A 24,220-nucleotide genomic window follows, 5' to 3' on the forward strand; every position below is an offset into this window, starting at 1 on the left:
ATGGATTATACATGGAAGTCAAGTTGGGGCTGTTCCATTCAAATATACATGCTACCAAGGAAGGCACTTTTTTTTAGCTATATGCCAGGGTGCTCTGATTAACCAGAGTTCAAATAAAAATGACTACCCCACATTAGAAGTGTCTTCCCTGGGTCCCAAGTATATTTCACTGGAATGGCCTTATGGAAATTACCATCTTGGAAGAGAAATTTCAATTTCTATTCAGTCCTGTAATGCATTAAAGATACTTTTATTAAAATAAAAACTTTTCTTTGCTTATTGTTCATCTCCAGATGAAAAAAACATGCAAGACAAAAACAGGCATAATAGAAATGTTTATTAATTGGAGGACTGCAAAGGACCCAACTCACTACAGTTTGTTCTGTAGATGAAGAAATTTTCATTGTGAAATCCAAGTAAACAGGCATCCAGTCACCATAAGTCTTCAAAATGATCATGTGAAATGCTGGAAATTGAACTCATTCATGGTCTTGTGAACTGAAAGCCACAAGATAAATTTTGTATAAATCCAGCAATTCTTGGTATATTAATGCAGCAGAAATCACGGCAAGTAAGATAAGGTAATCAGGGGCCATAACTCTACTAATCAATGATGTGGAAGACTAAAGTGAACTCTGTGGTCTTATCAATATAATCTGATGCCAGATTTGGTTGAAATCCAACACTCTTTTGTCAGGCTGTGCTACAGAAACCAAATCTGGAAGAGAGGTAATCAAGGGTTACTACTCTTGTGAATTACAGACTGTTAGAAATCAGATTTGTACAAAATCTAAGTGTAAAGGTGCATGTTCAAGTTAGTTGAAATCCAATAATCCTAAGTAAAATTATGCAGCAAAAACCAAATTATGGGGAAAAGAAAATAAGGTGGGGGGGCATGCTTAATGTATATGAAACTGGAATGTCAGTACTCAAAACTCATACACAGTCTCATCAGTATAAAGCAGCATGGAAAACTCGACTCAGTTCCAACAATCCTTGGTAAGGTCAAGCTCGGATGTAAAAGACAGGATGACAGACAATCATGGGCCATAAGTCCTCTAAACTGTTACATATAAAACTTGATCTCGTAACTTCTTCAAGGTCTCGTCAATGTGAAGCTGCATACCAAAAACTGTTAATGAAGCACAGGTGGAAAAACATTACTTTCAGGATCTGCCAACTTCATTAAGCAGAATTCTAATATTATAATGTATTAACAGAAAAAAATCAGTATGGACGAAATTTTCTTGATGCTTTCATCAGCACTATCCTCTGCTTATCCTCCTCAAACTTCTGTCGGAGCTTGGCAATTTCTGCAAAAGACAAAAGAAAACAAACCAAAATAAACAGAAGCATGACAATTTGAGTGCTGTCATTAACAGTCAAGTTAATGAAGCTAGGTATTATAGCAAGTAATTATATGTGCACACATACACACAGAGGACAGCTCACACGATTTTTCAAAATGCCTCATTTCACAGTGGGGGACTTAATCCCCCTCAGCAGGCATACGACTTGCAACTCCACCATGGAGAAGCTGGTTAACATTACTGATCGACATTTGAGCTGCCAAGGAATGAAGACCACCTAAGAAAAGTGAGATAAATGCAATTTACATCCAGACACCAATTAAAGAATTAGTCATCTCTATTTCAATTCTATATTTGGACAATAAGAATACAATTTCAAAAGTCTTGTATATTCAGTGCATGTACAGTAATGGTTGTTTGGCTTCTATTGCAATAATTTTACACTTTTACTTTATTCAAAGAAATCTAACAAACTTGTGCATGGACTTGACAAGAGGAACAACTTGTTCAGCTTCTCCTGAACAACATAAATTTATCCTACCGTACCAAAGGAAAAGTAAATGTATAAGGTATGGACAATTCCAAAACTGACAACTGTTTCTGTTATTTAAAAAAAGCAATCAAACAAACAGAAAACACTGAATTTATGCTGAAATGTGAACCACATGCTTAATCCATAAGCAGTAATGGCACAGACACGATGCAGAACATTTTGTAACCAGGCAAACCCATGAACTTTAATTTTTGTTTCGTAAACGTCATTTTCGTTTTGTTAAAGTTTATATTCTGATTTTAAATATTAGCGTTTTTTGTAGTACCATCTAGTGTCTTAGTTTTGGGTCACATGACTCCGTCTGGATACATATACGTGTCAACTGTGGCTGCTATGGGGTTGTGTGTTAGGAAGGAGTATTGTGTGAAGACGTCCCCTTGTAAGTGAAGCAGTATAACCACCCCACCAGAGCAAGCACATTTGGTCAGTTATTGAGGGCCAGGCCAGGGAATCAGAAAAGAGTAGGGACAAGGTCTTTTGTCGACCAAAAGACCGGCACTGCAAGGCTCATCAAAGGAACAGAGGTCTTGCAACAATACATGTCTTGACTGAGGAAAACTCTTTCATCATTTCACACTCTTGTCTAACTGTCAATCTCAATTGAATAATGATGCAACTCTGCGATACAGTCTGTGACTCTGCAACAAAGTCGGCAACCAGAAGAAGACGAAGTCTGTGACTCTGCGGCCAAGTCAGTGACCAGAGGAAAATCCAGTTGGCGACACAGCAACTCTGACCAAGTCAGCAACCAGAGGAAGACTCAGCTGGCAACCCTGCGACCAAGCAACTCAGTCGATGATAAGAAGCCAAAAATAAGATGGTATCCCGATGGGGAAGAAATCTGTCACATTCTGGAATGCCAGTCCTCAGACAGATTCAGCGGAGTATCACTCCAAATACAAGACCTATCCTAAAGAACCAGAGATAGCAAGACTCGGGGGTAGAGTATCCAAGGGAGTGTTTCTGCTACAATACACAACTATTAAGTCTGAACTAGTTCAGTTATGACTGCATATGTACTGTAAGGCACTGACCATTTAATATATTGCACTAGAATGTTCTTTCTGACCTGGGTATTGTTTTTCCTTTCAACACAAGAAAAATTTGTTTCATGAAAAATAAAGAATACAATAATATCTCTTTTTATAATACAAATCAGAAGAAGCCAATTGTATTAAAGAATTTACCCCCCCCCCCCATTAGAAAATTAAATGGTCTCTTTCAAATTAAGACTTGACTTTAATAAGCATATTTTACAGAAATCAAGGCTGTGACTATAGTCAACACTATTACTGAATACAGACAAGGATTAGCACCAAAAGATGGTTTATTTCAGCTTGAGACAGCCATCTGACTTGACATGTTGACCAACATCCCCAATTATGGTCCTGCCATTAACAACAGAAGTCTGATAAATATTGGTAATTAATTTGAACTTATTGCCAAATAAATAATACTGGAAAATTTCATCACACAACAAAATAGCAAATCAAATGGAAAGGATATGTCAATAACCTAATGGTAACATTGATCGATTTCTTATAATTATTTTGACTCGATACAGAATGAAGTATTCTCTTTGTGACTTTTGGCATGTTTGATTATTGAGACAACAACAAATATGTAAACTAACTTCTTTGAATAGTGTTTGGCATGTATGTGATGTATTGATTTACAGCCACAAAAAAGGCAGGAATTAATTTTGATACAAGGGAGTTCTACAGAAGTGGAGCTGAATGACCCAGGGTTGTACATCTAATTACTACCAACAAAAGGTCAAATTACAAACATAAATACTAGCTTTAAAGATTATTTTATAAGTTTTTTTTATTTTTCTATTACAACAATCAAACAAAAGAACAGCCTAAAAGAAACCTGCCGAAAAGCTGCTGTTATGTGTTTAGGTTATTGCACATGAACATTTATCTTTGAAAATTGTATGTGTCAACCTACATAAATTTAGGATGACATCTTGTGATGAAAAAAACAGACCATTTCAATAATTAATATAAAACTGTATAGGTTAAATTAAAATAAAAAATCTTAATAATCTTAATAATGCTTCTTTTTTTAGCAATAATTTATTATTTCACATGTTCATTCAGCAACTGCCAGAGCTATGCTTTCTCGTGTTCCAACTACCCGTCTATCATGCTGTGACTGAATGTCAGAAGAAATTGTAAATTATGTTACTGAGAACTTGTGCATCAGACAACCATTGGATCTTGTGCAATTTTCTTTCACTCAGTTGGGTATGAATGTGATTTTGTAATTTGTTAAGTGTTTTCATTGCAGAAAGTACAATTTCACTGACTTTCAGGTGATCATTAAAAATGTGTCTTGTGTGAACTGCAACAGAAATAACGACATGAATGCATCAAGATTCTGATAATGGGATTGAAAAAAAAATAATTAGATTAATTGAGCAAAATGTAGTATTAATACAGTTATGAGGCACTGTCATGAGGTTAATATTATCTCAAATCTGACCTGGCATTATGTATCCATTAATGTTCATAATTAAATCAGTAATGTTTTTTTCAGTATGAAAAAGTGAGCAAACTGCCCAAGAAAGAGACAAAAGTGAAGATATAATGATTCACCTCTCTCTCTGGGCCTCTTTAGAGCATCCTTGCAGAGATAATAAGCAGTAATATTATCAAAACCATTCTGCAGTCATCACTGGATACAACTCTGCAAGAAAGCATGGCATGCAGAGCTTGTGGCAACTCCATCAGACGTGCAGAGAGATGGTGGAGTTCTTTTCACTTAATCCTTGACTATCTCTTAACCACCAATTGCAGAGTTTTGAAAAATTGTGTGAGCTTTACTGTATATATCTTGTTATCTTTCTAATTGCAAGAACAGTGTTTTCATATGACAGGCAGTGGTCTCGCTGGGATTTTAAAACAAGGAGTCCAGGACTCCCATTTTGGTAAAAATAGGAGTCCCACCAGCAGAAGCTGTAGTCCCCTCCCAAAAAACTATGCAAATTAGAACTATTGGTTGCCACTGAGTTTAATTTCTACATTCTTTATAACACCAACATAGCTTTTGTTGTCCATCAGAGTGAGACTAAATTTTGTCAATCCAAAGAATGTCTTATTCCATGCACTAAGCTAGGCATCACACTTTCTTACACTTAGCTACTGTCCCATCCGAACTATCAGTTCTAGCAACTTGAGTACTCTTCTGAATCTCATTACAGTCTTTGTCAGTTTGCCATTTAACCCCAAAATACTTTCCAAATTTGTGATTGGCATTTTGTCTAAGTCTCAGCATGTCTTGATTCTGAGATCACGTGCACTGCTTATTCCGTTATGCTCAGAAATTCATAATAATAAAATATAAATTTGTTTATTTGATGTACTCTTATAAATGACCACATGTACATCTCTGGGTCTTTCTGCCTCTGAATTCAGTCACAGTAAATATCAATACATTGTCCCAACCAGCTGCCAGTCAAAGCCTTTGAATATGCCACCCAGCTATTGCATCATGTTCTTTTGACATACTCTTATAATGGCAACATGTACATCAATGGGTCTTTCAGCCACTAAATTCTGTCATTGTAAATATCAGCACAGCTAATTAATCAACACATTTTCCCACTAAGCAGGTGGCTGAAGCAGGACGGGCAAGTCTATGAATTTTGCCACCCACCTATTAAATGCGTATGGAGGATTCCTGCCAAAGTGACTTTTGGCATTCAAGATAAAACATTGGCATCCAAATACGTGTGATTAAGCATTTCTGAGACCTCTGTGACAGGTTACTAATTTTATTAAAGACTGCAGTTTACATGTCTTCTTTCCTTGTTGAAAATTATTTTTAATTCCAGGAGATCAGACTCTAAAGACATACAAAATTGGTTAATCTTATTAGCAAAAAAGCGATTGGAAGGTTTCAGTTACTTGATTGCACAGATTATCACAATATAATACACATACACCCCCACAACAACCACTATCTCCACTACCTTCAATTCGTAGTCATATTCCCAGTTATATCTTAAGGCTTGAGACTGTAGAGATGTGGCTCTCAGCATCTGAATACTACTGTATATGTACATACACAGAATCATACTGTCCAAAAATCAACAATTAAAGTGAAGAGAAAAGAACATTCACTTGTGAGAACAAGAGTGAAAACACATCTATGATACCATATCTAGACAAGCAAATGTCCAAATAACAGAAAATGAGTGTACTCTTAAGATTGTACATCACACTTACCATCTCTCTTGTTCTCTCTGTTTTGGAAGGTGTAGAAATTCAATAATTCCTGAAGAAAAGAAAAAAAATTGGTTAGATTTTAGACATCTAAAATTTGATGCAATGATTGAAATATAATGTTAGACCTTAATTATCTTAACTTCATTATTGAAATTTCCCTTGTTTCTCAATCAAAATATGTTTGATGCAATCAAATACAAACATGGTTTTCCAAACTTAGACTTATGTGAACCCTTATGAGTATAGATTATTGCAGTTCTATTAAGTATTTATCCATTTAGTTACATGGAAACTAAAGTTGCAACAGATAAGGGCTATTCCACTTAAAGATACACTGCAACCAGGGTACCATTATTACTCGAGTTTATATGACAATGATACAAAAATCAAAGCTGCATATATTAGTGACTACTTCATATTCAAAGAACATATTAATGCATTGGGTTTGTTCTAATCCTTTACCTTCTGTATTTTACCTCTTACAATTCAATTATAAATTTATGAAATAAAATGTTTCCATTAGACTGCCTTGCCTGGGTTGCAAGTACATTTTACTGGAACAGCCAAACATGGAATTCTACAAATCCAAATCACAGTCAAGGCCATATCAGTATAAAGATGTATGTCAATTATGAATGAAATCCAACAACCTTGGTAAATTAATGCTGTAGAAACCAGCCAGGAGGACGGACAACCAGGTGTATCAACTCTTCCAAATAATAATGTGGAACACTGAAAATTAAACCCACTCAAGGCCTCATCATTACAAACGTGCATGGCAAATTTGGCTGAAATACAATAATCCTTGGTAAAGTAAGGTAGCAGAAGGCAAAAATTGGAGGACTGTAATAATATCTGTGATGCCGTGAAATCTAAAATTTCTTAGTAAAGTTTTGCTGCAAATAACAACAGCAAAGAAGATGGAAAATCAAGGCCAAAACTCAATCTAAATGATGCAGAAGAAAAACCCAAACTTATTCATGGTCTCATTAACAGAAAGCTACAAACCTTAATTTGGTTGAAGTCCAACATTCCTTGGTCAAGTTATGCAAGGAAACCAAATTCAGGAGAATGGGCAGTAAGGTGGCATAACTCCAGTATATGATTTCATTGGAGCTGGAAATTTAATCAGTGAAGGCTTCATGAAGACAATGCCATAAACCACATTTGTTGAAATCCAGCAAATCTTGATAAAATTACACTTTACCAATCAAAAGGATAGGCAATTATGGGACAGTCAAAAGGATACGCAACAATGGGGCATAACTCTTGTAAATAATAACACTGACAACTGTTTATAAAATTTATTCAAAGTAATGTCGATATGAAGCTGCATGACAAATTTGTTTAAAATCCAACAAGCCCTGTTGAACTATGCTGCATAAACCAGCCAGGAGGACAGCCAGAACCATGGAGACATAATTCTTGTAAGTTGTGACAAAAATGGAAATACAACTCATTGAAGGTCTCATCCATAAGGAACCAAAATATAGATTGTTTATTACATTCTTGGATAAAATTGTTGTTCAGAACATTCGAGATTATTATCCTGAGCAAATTTGTAATTACTATGTAATTAAAAGGCTAAGTTATAATGTTCCTTTCTTCTTGGTTATTGTGTTTGATTTGCATGGTATGCACGAGAAAATCAAGTCAAATAAAATGATTTTATCACCTGATGCAATGAAGGTGGTCATTTTAAATAACAAATGTGTAATAACAAAAGCGCCATGTAATAAATTCATGTTAATCACACCTCATACATAATTAATTCAAGCGTTGCCTGTCCAGTGCAATTAAAGGATGAAAAGAAAAGAACAGTTTTTTTCTCTATCTGTGGGAGTAAACGGTTTAGAAATATCCATAAGTTATTTTTCTATACCCGTATGTTGACTAATTGAATAACACTTAATCAAATACACATGAATACTTAAAACTTCTTTCTATCCAAATAAATAAAAGACTAATTTACTAGTTATTAAGTTATTGAACAAAGGTTGTTGTTGTTGTAGGGTTTAACGCCATTTTTCAGCACACGATAGGCTATACATGGCGGCCAGTATTAATGGTGGAGGAAGAACCCAGGAAAACCCCGGAAAGAATCAACGACCCACGAGAAGCTACTGGCAGGCTTTCTAACATACCCATGTTGGCTGAATCCGAGACTCGAACCCACACAGACAGAGGTGAGATGGTAGTGATCCGTAACGGACGGCGCTTTAGACCACTCGGGGCCCCTTGAACAAAGGTGTTTTTACATAAAAGTGAAGTTTCTGATTCACTAGCTGGACTGATGCTTTCATAAAATGGTAAAACTTACTAATTTATCTTTATTTTTAGTTCATGATAACATGTATTTATACATACATATGTTGTTTTGAAAATCACCATTACCTATAGTGTTCAGGCAATAATCATATTACTGGTAATATAATTTGTTTTACTAAATGTCCAATGTTACTGACATGGACAAGTATACAAACATTTTGAATAAAGCTGTACCGATATCACTTTTTGCACATTATGCAGATACCGCATAGAGCCGTTCATTAAATTGCCCATTATGCAGATACCGCATATAGCCGTTTATTAAAATTGCAGATACCAATTATTTCATTATTATTTGGGTTTATTTTAACAATGACTAGATCAGAAACATAAACCTATTAGCGTAATGCAAGCAAGTATTTTGCAGTGTGAGTTATAACAAGGTTGTTTATGCAGCAAGTGAATTTGAACTTCTATACAAAAATAAACAGAAACTGGATAAGAAGTACATTGCTATTTATAGAAAACAATGATCACACAAACATAAAACTTGAAAAACTTTAAAACTAACACTAATAAAACCTATGGTTTGCCAATTTAAGATATAAATGAATGAAAATGTATTAAGTTAGTCTTTTAACTTATGTTCAGTGATACAGGTTGCCATTACTAGACTTCAATAAATGACTAAAACAATATTAATAACGATAGCCCAATAATAATTAAAATTAATAATATCCATGCTTTAAGACTAACGTTAAAAGTCACTGTACACTAGCTGCAGCTAATACTGAAAGCCTAGCTGAAGTACGTTGTATTTAAGCAGCAGTAACATTTATCCCTTCTTGCCAAGTAACAATCCATAGAAAGGCCTGCTCCACTAAACAGCATTTCTGGACATCCTGGATGAGTTTCTTATGAGCAACGCCAAATTTTTCCTGCTGCTCTTCGAGCTGCTGTTGTGCCAGGATGGAGTGCCGGAACTTGCTGACTATGGATCGCAAGTTCGCTAAAACATCTTGGACAGCATGTTGCAACAGAATGCCATCACTGACAACAAGCTGCAGCATTTGTGCAAAACAGCTAATGCTGTTGATTTCAGCAAGGCGCATTGCTTTAACCATGTTTACACATCTGTCACACGGAAGAATATGGACATGAGTTTTGGGAATGTTGTATTCCTCGCATAATTTGTCCAGTTTGCTCACCAAATATTCTCCTGTGTGTGATTCATCAAGAGGCGTTGCTGCTAAAATCAACTATTTCCACTGAAAGTCTTCCATCAGCCAGTGTTTCTTAAGACTCAAGGCTACGCCAATGACTGGTCTGACCACGCATCAGAGGTCAAACTAAGGTCAGATTTGGCAGAAACTAAATCCTGCACCTTGCTTTGTATCGCCTTATGCATGTCAGGTATCAAATATGTGGAAAAGTACTTCTGACTTGGAATTTTATAGCACGGTTCTGCCTTGGCCATCAGACGTCGAAATCCAATGTCTTCAAAAACAGCTTTGTGCCAATGAATAGCTCTCGGGTCATCAAATGCAAATGGCGAGTCAGAGAATTGCTACAGTTGCTGAGGTTAACTGCGCAGCATCCTTTTCTTTTCTATCTGCCAGAAACAGGCCATGTTCAATGATGTGCTTGCAGCGCAAGTGCTGGACAAGATTTGATGTCATATAGCTTTTAGAATCCTTTCCACCTCTGGAAATGCATGCTTTGCAAAGTGTGCAATTTGCTTTGGACTTGTCAATGTATTTACTTTGAAGTAATTCCAGACTAAACTTGAGCATTTCGAGTTCGACATTTTGCATAGGCTTGGTAGTATATTTAAAAGTGGACAATCACTAGTCAATATTAATGATCCAATCAATTCGCGTACTTGAAACAATGTTTGAAATCAAGTAAGTTATTATTAAGTTGTCCATGTGGCTGGATGGATGCACGCACCACATTGCGAGTCGCACGCTGAAGCAGCTCAGCAGCTGGGTGTCCAGGGGTAATGTCGCTGTCATGTCAGTATCAATGCTGCATAATATTTGTATGTCAGCGTTTAGCTGCTTCAACATGTGACCGCTATTCGTTGATTAGCAGCAATGCAGGACTGGCTAAAGAACAGATTAACTATACTGAGTCATAGTTTCGTAGTACATGTAGTTGGAAATTTCACTAGCTATCTAATCTGCCTAGCCATGTGCTGATGTGTATGCTAGGAGTTCAACAGCCACACAAGGCCTCATTTGCTGGTTGGCTGCTGTGACTGGCACGAGTGCATGAATGGTATTGATAATTTGTTGTGAATGCAGACAATCAGCAGTAGTTTACAGCAAGTGTGTTAAAAAGTATTTACTTTTAAGAATATACTGTCTTTCAATTAACCCCCAAATCAAATGTTTATTCCTTAATTTCCACTATTTAATTCTGATTTAAAATTCAAGACATGTCAAGATTAATTTATATTTTGAAAATTTGTTTACATCAGCACTGATTATTTCTGCCAATACCAATTATACCGATTGTTCTAATAATTGGCCAGATTATGAGTATGGCTGATTAATCGGTACAGCTTTAATTTTGAAGAAAAAAAAATGTATGTACCAAATTTGTTTGAAATTCAACAATCCTTTGTACAATTAAGCTGCGGTAACAAAACATAGTAGAATGAGAATCAGGTTCCATAACAACTGTAAAGGTGAAACACACAACTGGAAATCCAGGTTTTTCAAGGTCTCAATTATATCTAGTTAAAATCTGTGAATTCCCAGTAAAAGTATCCAGTGAAAAACAATTTTTTTTTACAGAGATGGATGTGATGGGATGACTATAGAGCAGGGTGCTCATTACTGTTCAAGATCCTATTGCCTAACAGCATAAATTTATTTAACTGAAATGGAACACATTGCACTGTAACTCGGGGATATCATAGCTGGCAATGGGTACCAGTTTAATTCCAGTTGGCACTACTGCCATGCGATACTTTATGCCACATGAATAGATGCCATTTTTGTTTTGGCAAACAACAGCACAGCCTAGAAAAAGATCTACTTGAAAGCTACTAAACATTATCAGTGTAAAATTATCTTGGGACCTCTGTTATCTAATGTTATCTGATAGGGTCATGTGATTAAAAATTTGTCTTTGCCTTCTTTCTTAGGAACTTTTCTCTTATAGCATTGTCTGGTGAGGTATAGTGTCGTCATATTTTAGTTTAAACACCATATCTCCCCTAACAAATCTACAGAAGAACAGTTCGGAGGGGGCGGGGATAATAGAATCAAAATGTAGAATCCAAAGATATGCATCCACAAAATGCAATTGAAAACACAATCAGAATGTAATCAGTACATATTTGGATCCCCTCTACTTTCTCCATTAGCCATTGTAAACCTGATGATTAAGAAAATAAATTAAGACTAAAGTGATCTTAGTCCCTTAAGATTTTTTTTGCGAGTGTTTCAACTTGTAGTCTTTTAAAAATTTATGATGTTAACTTTTAATCTGCACTTTATATAACCAGTATTGTGCTGACATACTGTGAAATCACAGCCTGACCATGACAAAATAATATGAGACAATAACAAGGGTCACTCAAAGAGACTGATGCTCTACTGGGCAAAAGTACCTATCAGGAATACAAGATAAGACTGTTTCTTCCTTTTAAATATCAGGTGTCGAAACCATCACTGACATTCTTCAGTGAGAACAAAATTTTCATATTGGCTGCTGTGGTACAAATAATGCATGTGATGTGTGTGTGTGATTAGAATTTTTAACGTGGCTTTAACAATTTTTCAGTCATATCGCTACAATGTCTGTAGAGTGGCAGTCTATAGTAATGTCTAGCAGTGGGGCATCATGCCGCAGACATGTAACATGATGTCCCACCCAGTCACATTATTCTGACACCAGGCCGACCAGTCCTAACACTAACCTCTTAATGCTGAGTGCCTAGCGAGGCAGCTGAAAGTACCATTTTTGTAAATCTTTGGTATGACTTGACCGGGGTTGGAACCCATGACCTCCCACTTCCGAGGTGGACAATCTAACCACTATGCCACTGGAGTGCCACTGAGTGGTGGCCATAATTGGTACCATTTTCATTTAAGACCAACTGAATCTAATAAGTCTTCTGGCAAAAACATTTAATTATGTAAATGCTCATTACCTCCCCCTGCCATCTACAGGTGGCACTAGTTTCAAGCTGAAGTGGAACATTGTGTAAAGGAATGCTTGCATTGCAGGAAGGACAGGATGGTATTAAGGTAATGTGACCAGGTAATTATTCTATGAGAAACATAAATGACTGAAAAATTTGTTTTCTCCTTTGAATGCTTTACCCTATCACACTGACATTAGGAGAACAGGCAATAGGCAGAGGGAATGTAGGGCATCCTACCTATGCCTTTGTTGACCTTCAAGGGAAGAAAACTGGATACCCCATATGAAGGTTAATCCACCTCTTAACTTGTGAAGAGCACAACTGGAGGCAGTATGGTTAAGCCTGGGAAAAAGAAACAGAGATTTTGTTACCACATAAAATTTCTGGGTGAATCCAGCAAAAGCTGTACAGAGTGTCTGTTGTTGTTATTGTTGCTGTTGTAGGGTTTAATGCCATTTTTCAGCACAAGATAGGCTATACATGGCAGCCAGTATAACTAGTGGAGGAAGAACCCTGGAAAACCCCGGGAAGAACCACTGACCCACGAGAAGCTACTGGCAGGAGACACGTCACAACCACAGTCATCTGACATGATGAGCATGACCTTGTTCTGAAGATGGTCGCTTCTAAATGAAAGGTTTCAATGATAGCTTTCATCACCAGGAGAATGATGTGGATACCTGTGTCCTCTGGACCGTACTGGTCACTAACAGTGCTTATGTCCAGTAACAGCTAGGCTCCCCAACCACTGGAACTTGTATCTGTATGCATGGTCAAATCTATTTGCAGCTGTTTGAGTGGTATTCCTGTCATGAACCAAATTTTGGTTGCATCAGTGGTCAAGGAATTATACTATTCTTCGACCAACTGGTGCACATGCTGCAGGTAGCTGATGTTTACACTTTGTACATGCAAGGCACGAGTCACGAGATTTCTCACTGGCTTTGAATTCTTGCATTTAGCATAATTAGTCAGCTAATTCCGCAATTACAAAGTAAGAAAAGAAAGAATTCTTTTTAAAATAGTTAACTGTGCAAAGAATGCCATAGACCATCACTATACCAGGAGTGATAAATAAATAGTGTGCACAAACATGAACTTCAATGCATTCTACTACTATTATGTAGTTGTGAAGAGCCATGTGGGCATAAAATACAAAACCTAGGTCTACTTAGGTAAAAAAAATCACATAATTAGTATCAACTTTGAAAAATAATGTATACTGTATACCACCTGTAGAATCTGAAAATAACAAAATCCTTGATGCATGGGTAAAATTGGCACAAATTTCCAAAGGATTTTGGTTGGCAATGTGAACAATGTTCACAGCAAATGCCTGAAATTGGTGCGGGAGGAAAAAGCAAGAGCTAATGCCCTTTGTCTACATAATACAGACAGAAAGGACAAATTTTCACCTTTGGGAAGACTGGATTTGGGCAGTAGTAAGGAATATATTCCAAGCATTAATGTGATTTGGGAACATAGAAGGAGAAAAATATTTGTAACCCAAGATCCAGTAATTTTTATGGGTAAAACTTGTATAAAAAAAATTATCATATGTTTAAGCATTGAATATCATCAACCATTGGTCTATCAGTTTGCATACATGAAATGTAAGAGGAGTGTTTCTTTACACATAAATGCGCAAATGCAACTTTTAACTTAATGTATGTGTCCAAATCCGACCATGCTGCCAATGACACCAGTGGGATACAAATGTTCTATTGTTGAATTGATGTAAAATTCAAACTACTTTACCATACTGTATCATCAACAAAATCCAGTAATCAGACACAAATACTGACGCAACAATAAGACAGTATAGTCAACCAAAATCTATATACACTTTCAAAGAATCAATTAAGACAATGTCAAACAGTTAATGCACAAATTTGTATCATAAATATGGAAATCTAAATGCCTGCCTTAAAAGCTATGTCTCATTGTGTCTAAATGAAAAAAACAAAGCAAAATCATAGATACCTTTTCTTTTCTTTTCTTCCTCTCTTTTTCCTTTCCTTTCTTATCTAAGGCTTCAGTCCTTGGAATTCCCTTCTTCTTTCCAAGCCTTGTGACTGTCACCCAACCTTCCTCATCTGGTATTCCTTCACTTTCTTTGGCTTTCCTCAATTCCTGTACAGAAGAATTTTGAATATATATATATATATATATATATATATATATATATATATATATATATATATATATATACTGAAATTCTCATCAGTCTTGCCAGATATTTTTATTTCCAAAATAAACATGGTGGCCACATATTTTTTGTTGAATTTAATATAAAAACATTTTCAGTTTTGGATTTGCTGCTGCTTTACTATTAGTATTATCCTTCGATGACTTACTGGTTTCCATTCAAACTATTTACTTATAAAACAATTTTTCTTTCAGAAAACTTTACTTATACTATAGAACTTACCCTCAACAGTATTTTATTCCACCCTACTCTTATAAAAAATCAATTATTGTCAACAAGATGACATACTATCTCGAAAATATATCACACATAATGTTTACATAATCATGTATGTATATGATATTTTTATTTTCCTACATTAGTATTGGATATATTTCATCATGTGGTATAATTTTTTAAATATTTTAATGAGTGTCAAAGCCACAAGTTAAAATATAATTTTTAGTATTAAAATATAAAAAATATTAGCATTAATGAAGGAAAGAACATTTTGTTTTTATTATATACCAAAACTTCTCCAAAATCAAAGTTTAGAAGATTAAATTCATTCTCTGGCACAACACTTTAACCATCGCCCCCTATTTGTAAATTCATTGTACTTTCACAGACTGATCATATACATAAATGTAATCTAAACAAGTGGAGGGATTTGGTTGACCTAATCTGTCTCACTAAATTACATTTTTGTTAATTTGTAAACTATCTGAACTATCAGAAAACAATGCAAGTCTGATTCATCAATGCATCACAGCAAGTTTATTGTTGTTGTCAAGAAAGTAAGGGGAAATAACTTCAGAGATGCACATGGCATCTGGTCAAATTTCAAGATCAAAGATTAATTTCCATCTCTACGATGTATGGCAGTTTCTATTTATTTGTTCTATCTCACAAAGTTTTTGTTTTTTTGCTTCTGCTTCTGTTGTTGGGCATATGGACTTGAAAACATGGACACAGTATTGATTGCTATGTGAAGTTATCGCAGAATTAATCAAAATTACATTCCAAGTGCATCATAATCAATTTTTCACATCTTCAAACATTCATTATAATTTTTAAACCTTGAGAGAGAAATAAACATGGAAGGTTGCAGCTAAATTCATCTTATAAGCGAATATAAATGGTACCTAAAATGCACAATTTTGCAAGGATACTAGTAATCAATTTGCGGGGCAAGTGTGTAGCATTTGTTCAATAGTACAGATCCCTGACTGGGATCCTACATGTAGTATTAAGTCAAAGTGAAAAAACATTGCACCAAACAGACTGGTATGTAACAGAGTTACCTCCTCCTGTTTTTGATCAAATTCAGCCATGAAATCGTCAATCTCTGTCTGCATCTCCTTGACATCAACAACATTCTCCTCATACTCCTTACACCACTCTGAAAGTGGAAGTAAAAATACATATACTACAAAGATCTAGTACAATATTTATTAAATATATAATAAATGTATGCCAGCATTCAGATATAGACACTGACAAATACAAACACTCTTACATGCAGGCACATACATACCAACTCACACCATTGTTTTATCATGAATCAAGGGAAGTGTGTGTGTGTGTGTGTGTGTGTGTGTGTGTGTGTATGAATGTATGCATGCATGTTTCAGCATTATTCTAATTGTATAAGAACCTTGAAAACAAAAACAATATATATAAATATGTATATCTTACTGTTCAATCCAATCAATAATGGATGATCCGGTGTTGATAGGATTAAAGGTTTGTCATAAGGCAAATTTTTAGCTCGCTGGATCGATTTGGGATCTTTGAACACAATGTAAGCAACCTTGAAGCCCTGAAAATAAAAGTGGCAGAAAGTATTTAGATTGATAAATATGAACATTCCTCTTCTTATGAAGTCACTTTTTCTACAATGAAAAGACAGCCTTATAATGGGGTGGTCTCATAAAGGAAAAGAAATACAGGTAAAAGAAATGTTTTATTGATGTCTGGCATTGCAGCCTGATTAGGTGATGGGCTTCCATGAGAGCGGGAGCACAAAAGAAACTTTTTATAAAAATATATGACTAAATACTTACTCATCAGAATTACTGTATAATTATATCAGGTGCTCTTGGAACACATTTTTGGAAAATGGTAATGCTTGGACAAGGATTTTCACATTTAATCTAACAAAACCTTTTAACATGTTCAGCACTGTTTTGTTATTAAGACTGTTTCATGTAAATGAAAGGAATACATTGTAATGCCTTTTAGAATATCATTCAATAATACATCACAGATCTAAGTTCTACAATTATTATGACAGTTCTTAAGGCACAAATCTGTTGCTGTGGCAACTGTCAACAAAGTCAAGCCTCTATCCATTCAATAACTAGAAATTAACATCATATGATCTTAAAAGTACAGCAGGAGTCTGAAGTGATTGGTTATGCTGTAAGACAACTTACTTGAATGGGAGGGGTGGCAGGAAAATATTTAGAAGTGTCCAATACTGGTAGACCTGCTGTAGGTTTTCTGTGTAAGTAAACTCTCTGAACCTTGCCACACTGAGTAAATACCCTCCTAAGACATTCCTGAAATAGTGTCAGATGTTGCTTTACACTAATCATAATAATACATCATGCATTTGTACAAACAAAACTGAACACAATAACAGAAAATAAAAGTGACACAAACCTCAGTATTCTTCTCAAATATTTTATTACATAATACTTTACATAACAATTTATCTGCACTAAAATTATTGTTAATTTCTAAAATGGCCAACAAAGATGGTTCTCCCCACCCTGATATTCATTTATTTTTGTGGGCATCAATTTTTGTGTTATTAGCAAAACATTTATCACAATTCTTAATTTGTTGATGTGCCTCTGGCAGCAATGCTGAAACCACAATATTTTTTAACCAAAATGTTGTTTGTTATTTCTACAAGTTGAACGTGAGCAAAATTTTGTTTATATAGAATCCTCACTACACTCTAAAACCATTCCTACAGGTAAAATTAATAGATAAATAATCTATGACAGTGTAATTCATCATCTTTTGTCTCTTCAGCCATGATGATCATATATGCTTTCTATGTTTTTCAGCCAAGTATCATGTTTTCAATAGACTTGAGAAGTCTATTTGAACAAAGTAGAATTGCTGTATTTAGTTACAGATGATAGCTCTATGTAGGCTTTCAACACTGCAAGTTATGGACCCTCAGTTTCCAGAAACTGAGGGCCCTGACTGGACAACTAAGGGTCCTGGTGAGAATAGAAAGAGCTCATCAGTGGGTTTTAAGTTGTTACATTAAATTTCTTTATTTCTATTCATATCCTTACAAACTAGGTCTTTTTGTTCTTATAACAGTAAAAGTACACTAAATTCAGTTTCAAAAACTTATGGTCCATGGCTAAGTCTGTAAAGTGCACACATTGGGAAAACTGGGGGGTCCAAGAAAAGCATTTGAAGATTCAGGATGTGTTTCAAGCACCTACTGACAGCAATGACTGGATAATATTATGTATATATAATTTGCAATTTTTGCTGGCTTTTCTTAATGCTTGTATGTTATGTATATCTGTATGTTGCACCTGACCTTGTCCAAAATCAAGTTCATGTTGTACCTGACCAGTGACATTTATTTTGGAAACAACACAATACATAGGTAATATTTCTCTATGAGTGTAAATTAAATATTCTGATCATTATATTTAGAGGTAAACATATTCATTTGAATCTGAGTCTAGGATATGGTTTTCCACTTGGAAATTCCTAAATGTGTTGGCAACTTTGAATGATTTATACAGAAGACTTTCCCACATCCTGGTTTTATTACTGTGTCCTAGCTTTTTTTAAATGATGTTGTTTACCTCAAGAATTACTCTTTCTTGCATTAACTTCTACAGCAGAATCAGTCTTATTGTAGAATTAAGTTTCAGTTTGGGTGGATTTATTTATCAAAATTATTATTCACTGGAATTACAAGTGTTCAATAATATTCTTTGACTGGAACATTTATTTGGTATTGTAGTAAATTCTGACAAGGATATTTTGGATTATGCACATCATCACATTCATAGCATAGGCACATTCAAGAATACAGGCACATCAACACATTCAATATCTTAACGTTTTTAAAATACCACTAGAATTCAAATGAAACTTCATACAATTGGACTTGTGATAGAACTTTCATAACTATTTAGGATTTAATTCACAATAATGTAAGTTCTGTTTAAATTTTCACACTGAATTCTTGGGAAATAAATTATTTGTTGCATTTTACAAAAAGTTTTGGTTTTTGGTCTTTTCTGTTACTTAATTGAAGACCATACAGTCATATCAATAACTTGTTACCTCTGTGCAGTAGGGTGGAACACTGAGAACAAACAGAGTTCTGTTCTTTGGTTTATGTGCGTCACTGTCCCTCACAGTATGTTCCTTCAGGTACAAATAATGAGCTGCTTTACTCTTCTCACTGAATTTAACTGGGACAACTAGATCAAAGAAAACCATTGACAATAATCATTATCATGTACTTCCAGCTAGCAAAACATGTGCGACTTCATAATGAAAAAGTCAAGCATAACATACCAATACAACTCATCATCTCAATACACACTATCTCTATGATCCGCTTAACCTTTTTACAAAAACATCAATTAATGTTATAATTTTATACAGTTATATAGCAGCGATGTTATTTTCATTATATCATACAAAAGTCAAAATGAATGCTGGGGATAATTTAGATTTGAAGAAAATGAATGATTTGGCCCCTGTGTTACTAGCCAATTCTGCATGTCGGAAGTATGTTCTTTAAAAACAATACCACAATACTGGAGTTTTTTATGAGACAAGATCAAGTTTTAATTGTTATTTCTGAGTAGGTAAATTATCCACATTTCAGACATTCAGAGCTCAATAAAATGTTGCTTAATTAGCTAGCTCCTGTATAAAGCAATCTACTCTTTGTATGTTACATTCTGACTCTAACCCCAACATAGCTATTCAAATATCTAACATGGGGTTGGATCTTCAGATGAAATGATTTACATTTTCTCTTTGAAAACCATCAATGCCCTTGTGCTACCAAAGTAAGTAAAGGCAGACTAAACATGTGACTAATGCACCAGAATATAATTCTTCATTGGTAGTTATCATCACAAAAATATCAAGAACCAGTGATTTCATTAACAGCTTAATACAAAATGAATATACTATACACAGAATTCCTTCAAGAGAGAAGAACAGAGAACAGCAACAGAAGATTACATATGACTGTTGAAAACATACAAATCCAGATCAAATTTCCTTTAAAATTTTCTAAAATCTGCATAAAAGTACAAGATTCTGAATTAAAACATTTTGTATGCATCCACGATATTAAAAAAAATGGATAGTGTGGTTCTCTTCATAAGCAGATGCATCAACCAAATTAAGTTACATCAGTTCAGAATAGAATGACAATGGAAAGAAGGAAGCTGCTGTGCAAATTAATGACAAATTTTCAAATAAAGTTGCATAAAGCAATCCAGAATATAGGATGAAGAAACTTTTTTCTTCTTGTTCTTTTGCAGTCAGAAAAAGTACACTTGATTCAAGATATGTATTTCTTTACATATAAAACCTGAAGAAATTACAATTTTAATACTGACAATGATCCATAGCATAGTCACTTTGATGACCACAAAACCCAACTATAAGCAAATTAAATTTAAGAACAAGATTTGTTAAAAAAAAATATGCATTTAATATATACATACGATTATTTTTACTTTCTGCCAGTGATTATAAGGAATGAAAACTTTACCAAACTAGGAATGATAGGACCCTCCCTAGTATTGGGAACTTTTCATTGTGAAATGTGTATTGTTTTGGAGTTCAACATGTAGGCAGCTACTGAAAGTCCATAGAATAGTGATATAATAAGACTCTGGAGTCACAGATGAGACCAGGAGTAGTCTCTAATCCACCTCAACTATTGGCATATGCAGCTAGACAAAACAGTGGACAGAAGATGTACTACCCATAGCAAGCTCAATCAATTGTTGTTGTTGTTGTTGTTGTAGGGTTTAATGCCATTTTTCAGCACATGATAGGATATACATGGTGGCCAGTATTAATAGTGGAGGAAGAACCCGGGAAAAATCCGGAAAGAACCACCGACCCATGACAAGCTACTGGCAAGCTTTCTCACATACCCACATTGGCTGAATCCGAGACTTGAACCAACGCAGACACAGGTGAGATGGCAGTAATCCATAACGGAGAGCGCTTTAGACCACTCGGTCACTCGGGGCCCCCTCAATCAATTAACCAATGAGAAAGCTCATTACACATATTAAGTGTATGATAGCTTCTATATATCCAAAAACCTCAAGTTGGAAGGAAATATGAATGCAAATGGTCTGAATTGGAGAAACTGACCTGTGATGTGTCATTTACTGAGGTCATGATTATTTGCAACTATCTTCATCAGTAAATAAAGTGAGTAATCTGATTGGATCAACTACTTTCCACTGCATCCATTCTGACAATAGAGCAGAAGATACTGTTCAGCTAGTAACATTTGCATAAAGGTTGTGGTAGACCAAAATTAATTGATGACTCCAGCTAGTGAAAGTGTAGTCCTACATGTAAGACCATGACACTGATATTTAAGTTGTGGGAGTCAAGGTCTTACAGACTAACAAGAGCACTGTGTAGCATGTTTTGATGTCGACTAGCATTGTTATGAAAGTAAAATTCTCAGGAATATTTCACACAATTGACAACTAAAATAATGACACTTTTGTACAAAGTCATAATGTTTTAGTCAGACTTTACTTACTCTGATGTCTTTCTCTAATAAATTAAAATTCTCACAAAAGAAATGAACCTGTTTTCAAGTTTTGTTGGCCTACATTTCAGTTGGCTGGAAGGCGATGAAAGCCAGAAATGCTGAAATCGGGTTAAGTTGAAATATTATTCTTTAACGAAATGAATAAAAAATTATATGCATATTGGAACTTTAAGGAATGGTTCATTTCATTCAAGAAACATATCCCCAATATGTACCTATTTGAACTTACTTCAGCATACCTCAACTACCACTGCAAATGTGCGTCAATGGAAAGTGAAAATGCGTCCATTTGCTAGTATCATATTTTCATTCCGCCAGGATAAAGACAGCACAGTAAGTATATTAATTACACATAAATTAGTGGAAGAGTATAGGCTGCCAAGTGTATGAGATGTTTCTGAAACTTCGATTGCACATACTGATGTCAACGAAACTGGAACATGCTATACAAGGCTGTTATTTGGATAGTTAGACATAGCACTAAAACAAAAACAACATGTGCTATGTCTGTTGTAGGACTAGTGAAGGTGAGGGGCATGGTACTGAACCATTAAAAACATTTTCTTAAAAATGACATATCTAAAATCAATAAAGTAACTGGCTGTGCAGTGAATAGTTTTAACTATGATGAATCTTATTATTATCCAGCTGAAGATGAAGTTTTATTTCAGAAGCCCAAGTAGCATCACATTTTAAAAAATTCTTACTGTTTTTTTTTAATGCACAGCACCATCTGGTGTAGTCTCTAAGTTTATTCAAGTCAGCGCAATAATCTATTATTCTGATGCATTGCTTTATCCGAAAGAGTTGTTACAAACTTTAACACAGTTCCAGCGCTATGTTGTGACAAAGGAAACTTCGAAAATACGTTTATAGCTTGGAAACAGGTATCAGACAGGCATTCCTACCAAGCAATACAAATGAGGGTTTGTTTCTATTAAAATTATAAACATATGCATTACATTATATATAAATAAACATTCCTTGTGTATGTATTTATATTGTATGCCTGATAGGCAGATATTACCCGAAAAACCTTGTATAATAACCGATCCATAATTGCTGGAGGTTGACATCTTGAAAGGTCTAGCCTAAAACTGCAATGTACTCCAAACGAATGAAAACGGACTGTGTGAAAATAAAAAGAAGTAAACTTAGCCCGGGCTATGGTTGATATTGTCATATAAAGGTACCATTTCAAAATTTAGGTTCTAAATATGACTTTTACTTTTTTAGAAAGGTTTTCTCCATGATGAGTGTAAAATATATAGCAAATGTGCATACTTATCCGTAAAAGTTACACAATATGCACACATAAAATTGTATTCAAAACTATGCTTAAATAATAATCTGGATGCGGAAAGAGAACATTCTATTGAATTGATTAAAAACAAAATATACTCTGTATTCCGGACCGTAACTAAAACTTTAGAGGAAAAAAATAAATAAAAAAAATAAATAAATTTTAAAAATAGAAAAAGAAGCAGATACAAGATAAAAAAAAAGCCAAGGAGAAAATCTTTTTTTTAAGGCTGGTTAAGATAATGGATAGAAACGTACCACCCAGCCACAAAAAAAAAAAATTAAAAAAAGAAATTCGGATAGCGAAACAACTGGAACATCTTTTATAAACGAAAATTATATGCAGTTACATGGTTGAAATTATGGTTTTGAAATGCTCAAAATTAGGACCATTAAGGGTTACATTCCACAGACCCCTTGCCTATCTGTTTACACTCCCATCCCACCATCAAGGATTTTTTCAGGACCTTCCCCTGAAATGCGCGTTAGGGCAGGGCCAGTTGAAAGACATTAATAGAACAGCAATGCTGTGTAGCATATAATATAACAAATCCACTGTACATAGATTGTGTGAATGGTCATACCTCTTTTAAATACAACTATTCAGTCATTCACTAATACAGGTTTCTATTCTCTCGACTGATTCTCAAAATTAGCTTTCTTATCACGCATACAAGCGGTATATTTTTCAATGCTGCAATAACATATTAAAAATACCTTAAATCTCAATCTATAAAGGTCAGTACACATTTCTGCTACAAGTAATAAGTAGAACTTTCATTACTAAAAAAATCCATTACAATTTTCTTCGAATCTAATACCATAAAGGTTTCAACTTTTGTGCAAATCCGAGTCACTAATTCTGTTCATAATTGCTTTACTCTGTCACATTCCCCCCACCCATACCCCACAAAAAGTGCTGCATAGTTTCTTTAACAGGATCGCAAATGAACTGAGACAAAATTGGATGGAAAGAAAAATGTGACATGAAATTGAAGACGTTTTAAATCTTAGATTGTGATGATGCCTGCGAGTTAAAGGTAAAAATGATTTTCTTTCATTTTTGGATATGAAATGTTCCAGCCATCAAGCATTCCAGTTTTGAAGTAAGTTGGATCAGAAAGAACTCTTAAAACACCTTGGGCTGTTTTTGGTCCAGAGCTTCTGGTATTAGGGATGCATGACATTCTGCGTGACACCCCGCCTGTAAATCTAGTTATGTGCACGTGCGTTTATATGTGCGTTCATGCGTACATAAGGCAAAAACTTAGATTATTTTTTTGTTACATTTAGTTTACTTTATGCGCTTACTGGTAAGCGTGTGCATATCAAACAGTATAGCGTTGCAACCCTCAAGTGGGTCATCGCGACTTTTATTACAT

The 24,220-nt window shown here is 34.9% G+C and overlaps 1 protein-coding gene across 1 annotated transcript; it reads right to left on the bottom strand.

Moving 5' to 3' along the window:
• Window positions 1-318: 318 nt before the first annotated feature.
• On the bottom strand, window positions 319-22,678 carry LOC149803074 (ribosomal RNA-processing protein 7 homolog A-like). The gene is made up of 8 exons (XM_089952647.1): window positions 22,564-22,678; window positions 19,049-19,188; window positions 17,152-17,277; window positions 16,412-16,535; window positions 16,018-16,115; window positions 14,509-14,658; window positions 6,099-6,147; window positions 319-1,313 (listed from the first exon to the last, which is right to left on the bottom strand). Exons 1-8 carry the CDS (start codon window positions 22,610-22,612, stop codon window positions 1,228-1,230), a joined length of 822 nt encoding a protein of 273 aa, XP_089808773.1. The 5' UTR covers window positions 22,613-22,678; the 3' UTR covers window positions 319-1,227.
• Between the last annotated feature and the right edge of the window lie 1,542 nt (window positions 22,679-24,220).

This window comes from Sinohyriopsis cumingii, chromosome 3, assembly GCF_028554795.1.
Source record: "Sinohyriopsis cumingii isolate HCF-2022 chromosome 3, ASM2855479v2, whole genome shotgun sequence".
Taxonomy (NCBI): Eukaryota; Metazoa; Mollusca; class Bivalvia; order Unionida; family Unionidae; genus Sinohyriopsis; species Sinohyriopsis cumingii.